The 7,185-nt window shown below is 32.3% G+C and overlaps 1 protein-coding gene across 1 annotated transcript in view; it reads right to left on the bottom strand.

The window, feature by feature from the left end:
- Cntnap5 (contactin associated protein family member 5) overlaps window positions 1-7,185 on the bottom strand; it is a 790,323-nt gene that overhangs the window by 394,028 nt on the left and 389,110 nt on the right. The window contains exon 7 of the mRNA XM_048812122.1: window positions 3,639-3,782. Within this exon, the coding sequence (XP_048668079.1) occupies window positions 3,639-3,782 (144 nt within the window). The remainder of the gene's footprint in view (window positions 1-3,638; window positions 3,783-7,185) is intronic.

The raw sequence follows: 7,185 nt of genomic DNA, 5'->3' as shown, positions 1-7,185 counted from the left end.
TTTTTTTTTTTTTTTTTCATTATAGATGGACACAATGCCTTTCTTTTGTTTATTTATTTTTATGTGGTGCTGAGGATCCAACCCAGTGCCTCACACATGCTAGGCAAGTGCTCTATCACTGACCTACAACTCCAGCCGGAGGGTTAGGTTTTTTTTCTATCAGTGATACAATGACTTACTCTTGTATGGATTAAAAAAAAAAAAGTTGTAAGGAACTTGCAATTCAGAGATTAGGAAGCAGCATAATTCTCCATATTTCTCCTGCTACTGAACATAACTAAACCACACTGAAAATTATGTGTAAAAGAAACCTAAGAAGATGCTGACTGATGAAGAGAGGACAGAAAGCATATGTAATAACTTCAAGGTCTAAAGCACAACAGGGTGGGGAGTTCTCTGTATTTTCTTAGTGTCCTAGCCCCGTTGCTGAAGAACTAACAACCACCCCAACAGACGAACTGGTATAAACAAATTTTTAAAAAATAGCAATACCAAGCCTGCCCTCTACAGCCAAAGGATGAAGAAATGGGCAACAAGACAGAATATTTTTAGAAAATAACTAAAATAACTGTTCAACCCAAGATAAATGCTATAGAGAAAACTCCTGCTGCAAAGCTATCTAGCTATGCTGTATCACAATGTCTCCAATCCTAACCAGGGTGGCATTATGGAAATGAATCTGGGAATGTCTAGAATCTAAAAGAAAAATCCTAGGGATTTGAGAAGTCTATCTTTGTCAGAAAAGATCAAGTGTTTCACTGTGTGTCAGTGGAGACTACATGGGGATCCTGGACTTCAACATTACTTAGCACTAATGAGGGAGGCCATCCACTTCACAAAGATGGGGTCAGGATGCCTTGGTGGACTTCACCACAGTCCAATGATAGCAAGTGAAGACACTTTCTTCTGGTAGTAATGTCACTGGAGGTCACACAGAGGATGATCATGAGGCATTACCATGCAGCCTACTCAGAGAAGAAACAATGAAACTTTTGTAGGAAGCAGTAACTCTCACATACTTGGTAGTAACAAGTACCTTTTCCATCCACAGAAGTCAATGGAGGCTCAGAAAGGAATTGGGATTTCTATTTCAAACCAGAGTTATTAAGGCCAAACCTCTCTTTCCCCTGAGTGGACAGCGTGAGCAGAAGACAGATAAACAGAAAATTTAAAGAAGATTTGCCATAGCATAATATTTAAAATATGCAGGTTCACTTAAAAAAACAACAACAATATTTTGTTATGCCAAAAAAGAACTCAAGCTAAACGAAAAAAGATAATCGATAAATGCCTCTTAGATGACATTTAATTAATGTTAGAATTATCTGACAAATATTTTTTAGAGCAGCCATTATAATAAAAATGTCTCAATGCCAATTACCCATTTGATATGAGTTAAAAAAAAATAGAAAATCTTAGTAACAAATCAAAAGTCTTAGCAAGGAAATTAAAATATCAAATGATAAGAAGAGTGATATGAAAATTTTAGAAATGAAAATTCATTATCAAGCCTAAAAGATAATAGGTTCAATAACAGAATGAGAGAAAAAAAGAAAAATACTAAACTTCTACCTAAAACAAAAGAAATGACATGATTTGAACAAAGCACACAAAATAAGACTAAGAAATAAGATTTGAGGGATTATAACAAAAGATCTAGTATTCATGTTGTCAGAGTTCAAGAAGATAAGAAAGAGACAGATATAAAAGCACTTGAATAAATAATGGCAAAAACCCCACAAAACTCCCCAAGTTATCCACATGTAAATGTGTAAAGATTAGCCCAAGACATAGTCTATTCATTCATTCAAGACATCGAACAATAATCAAACAAGGTCAGCCCAAAGAAATCTACAACATGACAATCACATTCAAACTTTCAAAAACTAAAAACAGAAATTTTTGAAATCACCAACAGAGAAATGACATGTTACCTATTGGAGAAATAAAACTAAATTTATCACTGAGGCCAGAGGTAAATGATTCAGCATTTTCCAAGTGCTGAATAAAAAGAACTGTCAACCTATAATCTTACATCTAAAGAAAATATCTTTCAAAGGTAGAAGGAGAGAGAAAAACATTATTAGATGAAGAAAAATAAGATAATTTGTCACTTTCATATACACTCAAAAAGAATGGCTAAAAGAAAGTATTTCAATCAAAAGAAAATGACAAAAGAAAGAAAATCAGGCTACAAAAAAAAAAGAGAGAGAACAATAGTAAGCAAAAATATGGCTGAACTCAAGAAACTCTCCCTTTTCTCTTGTGTTTTCAAACTTTGTTTGATAATTGAAACAAAAATAAAACTGTGTGATACAGTTTAAAGTATAGAGGAAATATAAAGACAATTACATAAAAATCATGAAAGGTAACAAAATTTAAAAGGAGAGAAGTCTTATATTTCACCTAAATTGGTAAAATAAAACCAGTAAGTTATCAAATTTTGCATATATGTAATATAGTAACTAAGAAACCACTAACAAAACCTGTACATAGAGATATGACCACTAGATAAATCAAAATGAAATTCTTAAAAATCATTCAAGCAACACATAGAAAAAAGAAGAGAAGCATGAAAAAGAAGATAACAGAACATAAAAAATAAATGGACATTGCAACCCTAACACATTAATTACACTAAATGTAAATGGTCTAAAGATACCTATTAAACATAACTGGAAAATGAATTCAAAAAAATGAACCAAATATTTGCTGTCAATAAGAAACTCAGTTCAAGTACCACAATATAGCTAGGTTAAAAATAAAAAGATGAGAAAGGAAATATCATGCAAAGTTAATTGGAAAATATATAAATGGCAACATTAACCTCAGATAAAGTAGACTTCAGAGCCAAAAAATTCATCAGAGCAAGAGCATATCATTATACGATGATTAAAGGGCTAATCTGTTAGGAACAAATAGCAGTACTAAACAGAGCTATAAAATAGCCATGGGAAAACTGAAAACACTGGAAGCATGTATAAATGGAAAAATCCTTAACTATAGCTGGAAACATCAACACCTTTATTGAGTACCTACTACATGCAAGGCACTCTGCTATATATTAAAAATCCATTAGTGATAAAAGAAGACATATACCTGACCCTAATGAAACTCATGCCTTATTAGGAAAAACAAATGTTAACTATTTAACTTATCAGGATTATACATGTAACAAAGGACATCTCTAAAATACAAAAAAAAAAAAAATGTAACCTCATTTGTTTAAAAGGCCCTCTTTTGAAGTTCAACAAATTCCTAGACAACTATGTAACTCCCAAGCTCTTGAATTTAATGGAATATTCTTTGCTTTGGTTTACCAGAGATTAAAAAAAAAATCCATGTTAGCCCTTATAGAATGCAAATTTCACCCACAGCTGAAAGCAACCACAACCAGAAAAATAGAGTTCTCTAAATATCTTTGATACACGTTTTTCTCCAGGAACACAATTCATACTCAGTCCCGGCTGGGAGTCTTGCTCTTGAGTATGACTGAGGCTGATGGGACCTCTTAAGAGTGCAAGATAAACACAGGCACACTATGAAGAGATACAGGAGTGCGATAATGAAAGCAAGACTTACCCCCGAGTGGTAGAAAACATCAAGAAATAAAAATAAAAATAAATGAGATAACTTACCACAGTATAGATCTGATGCTTTCTTCTTTTAGCCAGGTCAATTATGTTTACTCCATTGTAGTAAAGGTTTTCAATACATCCATGGAAGTTTTTCTTTAAAAAGGTCCCAGGTTTTCCTGGTACTGGAATTCCTCCAAAACTAAGCTTTATAGTGGGAAAAATAAAAATCAACTCTTAGTTATAAACTCTGAAGGAGTAGAAAAGGAAAGGAAGCAAATACATTCAGTAGATTCAATTGTATGTATGAGCCAAGTGACTCAAATAATTATAGATGCCACTTGATTACACATTTAAAAGGATACTGATTAGCCCATGTAAAAATAACTGTAATTGCTTGCTTCTTGAGGGCTTATTTTACAAAACCATTTTCACTTCTTTTCTGAACCTTTTTAATACTAAATAAAACAGTAATTTACAGAAGGAGAAGAAAAAAAAAGAAAAAGAAAGAAAACCAGCATCTTTATATTTATCTCTTACACAAGCATCTTAGAGAAATTGTCCATAGAAAGCCAAGGGACAAACAAAACATAATTCTATTCAGCTGAGAGACCTACTTTAAAGGCCTGCATTGTACCAAAAAACTCAGCACAAGGTTTTTCCCAAATCATTATCTATGAAAATAAAAAAAACAGACAATAATGCAAATGCCTTATACAGTTTTATAATGCAAATAAGAAACAATTTAATGAAATCTTTATTTAGTTCTCAATAGTGACACTTGTTCAGCATTTGTGATAAAATGGGAAATTACTATAAATTTGATTGAAAAGTGCAAGAATTGTAACTGATTGTGAAGTGTGATTATAGCACCAAACTACTTACTTATAGTGAATTTGTCTGGGAAGATTATGGAATATTAATTTTCATGACCATTTTATGTCTAGTAAATACTAATACAAATTATTTTAATGGATATATTACTTTTTGGAATCTTGATCTTTTGTGAATATTTTTTCTACCATGAGAAGAAAACAAAACAGAACAGTTTCTATGTTTACCTTTATTCCAATATCATTTAATAAGTAACCTAGTTTTTCTCTACTACTTGAAAATGTCACCTTAATCTTGTACTTATCTGATATCCATGTTTAAACCTCTCCTGTCTTTTCTACTCAAACACACACACACACACACACACACACACACACACACGCATTCTCCTACTCTGAATGTCTCTCCCTTATATGAATAGCAGCTATATGCAAAGGGTTACTTCTAGATATTTATTTTTTTCCACAAGTTCTACACTATTGAAAAGTGTTTCTTAATGAATTGTAAGAGGTGATAAGGATTATTAATCCTTTACTCACTTTTACTTATTGATGCTTTACTTTTGTAAGATAATTGATATTATCCTTCATTTTTTTCACAATTTCAGATTTTTATTTGAAAAAAAATTGTTGAAATTTTGATTGAGGATTCATTACTTCATTAAAGAGTTTATTCAGAGAAGAATGAATTTTTAAAAATATTTCACATTCCTTTCCAAGAACTCAGTATCTTTTTCTATTTTCAGAATATTTCAGATAAGGTTCCTCCACCTAAGTTGTTAATGTCTTTCCCTAGTTCACATATTCTTCAGTGAATTAATTTCTAGGAATTTCATACTACTAAAAATTCCATTATATTTTTTTCTAATTCACTAATATTTTATCATATAAATACCCATATTATTGGTGCTGGTTCATTTTCTCTAACAAAATATTTTGTATGTAACTTCATATTAAGTCATATACTTTTTAAAGATAATTTCTTTGTATTTGTGAAGGGTACAATCATATTACATCTACAAGCACTTTGTTCCTTTTTAAAATCAATTTTGTACATATCTTTTCTTTATTTTGTCATCATAACCAAAACTTTCTAGGATCGAGCCACAATTTAAGAAATATTAAATAATAATAATGGTATAGAACCTTCTAAAACCAAACTGAAATAAAAGAAGACAAAAAAAAAAAAAACCCTTCCATTTACCATGGACACATAACTCTGATTCTGACTTCACATCAGGGAAACATTCCTGTACTCCCAGTTTACATATAATTTGTTTCTGTGTTTGAAATGAGAATGAACACTTTGCATTATCCATTGTTTCTCAAAAAGTTTGTGGGATGGAACTAAGTATTTCATGCTCAATCTATTGCTGTGTTGAATTGCATTGTTAGATGGTGAATTAATAAATTCTCTCTTATTGAGTCATGGTTGGGTACCATTTGTTTTATATCCATATTTTACCTAGTAAATGAATAAAAGCCTAGTTTTCTTTTGTCAAATATTTAGATCAAGTCTATATTTGTCTCCCAAGAGAAGCTTTATCTTTCACGATATATGTCTTGGAAAATATTCTAGAAAACAAAAACAATCAACAATAAATTTGTAAATCCCACAAATATTTTATAAGAAATATTTTTGAGAGCTTACAAAATTACCTTTTCACTTTGATGTTCACCACCTTCTTCAATTTCTAATAAAAAAAATCAATGCTCTACTTCACTGCATTGTGATTTAGGAAAACAGCAGATACAGAACAAAATTTGAAAGGTAATAGAAAGAACAAAAAGCACTGTCTTTTACAAAGCAAAAACCGTACTTAAGTTATTCAGGGTAAATATTTTTATCCAAAGAAAAATAATACACAGAATACTGTATATAACCTTGTAATTTTCTACAGCATTAAGGGAGCAACTATTACTCCTTTTAGTCTGGGTGGAGGATTTTGAGAAGAATTTGTTGGGGAAAGTTGGGTTGTAGTGTACAGACTATTCTCTGTTCCACTCTGAGGGACTGAAACTTATAGAGCATTGGGGAAGGTGGATAGAAATCACAAGTCAGATCCTGGAAATCATCCTGATTACCAAAGCAGTGATGTTTACAAGCCTATATGAGCTGCTTCAAGTTCAGTATGGCCCCAGAACAAAAGAGCTGGAGAGAAGCCAGGAGGATTATCAGTGGCTTAAGTGGAGCTCCAATATAGGAGAGCCCTGAGACCTGTTTCTCACTGACCTGGGCACTCTAGCTAGCATAGGCCTAAGAGAACAGGATGCAGGGGGAGGAATGGAAGTGCTGAGGTTTTCAGTAAATGTACAGAGGGCTGGTAGTTGCATTTGAAGTCTGGGAGAGCACAAGTAACTATATCTCACAGATCTAGGTGATACCAGGTATCACAGACCACAGCAGCAGAAGGTGACACTTGGTTCTCAAGACTCCAAACCAGGTAGGACTAGTGGGTGATATGCTTTCAGGTGGGACAAGTAGATGGAATACCTCCCTTGATGTAAGATAGTACTAACGCTGGCCAGTTAATAATCTGCCCAGGAAACATTAATATAATCCAGTGTTTACACAATAATGCACAAAGGTATAAATAGGTATTAACTAATTACTCAATAGAGATGTTTTTCCTGCCATCAAGGGAAACAGAATGATGAGCATATGGGATGGAGTGAGAGAGAAGTGGCAAAATGGCATTTATTTATATTTGAGTGTGAGTACAAACTGAGATATATATATATATATATATATATATATATATATATATATATATATA

The sequence above is a fragment of the Marmota marmota genome, unplaced genomic scaffold (genome assembly GCF_001458135.2).
Source record: "Marmota marmota marmota unplaced genomic scaffold, marMar, whole genome shotgun sequence".
NCBI classification, from domain to species: domain Eukaryota; kingdom Metazoa; phylum Chordata; class Mammalia; order Rodentia; family Sciuridae; genus Marmota; species Marmota marmota.
Note: the sequence above shows the minus strand (reverse complement) of the source record. Positions and strands in the feature narration are given on the sequence as shown.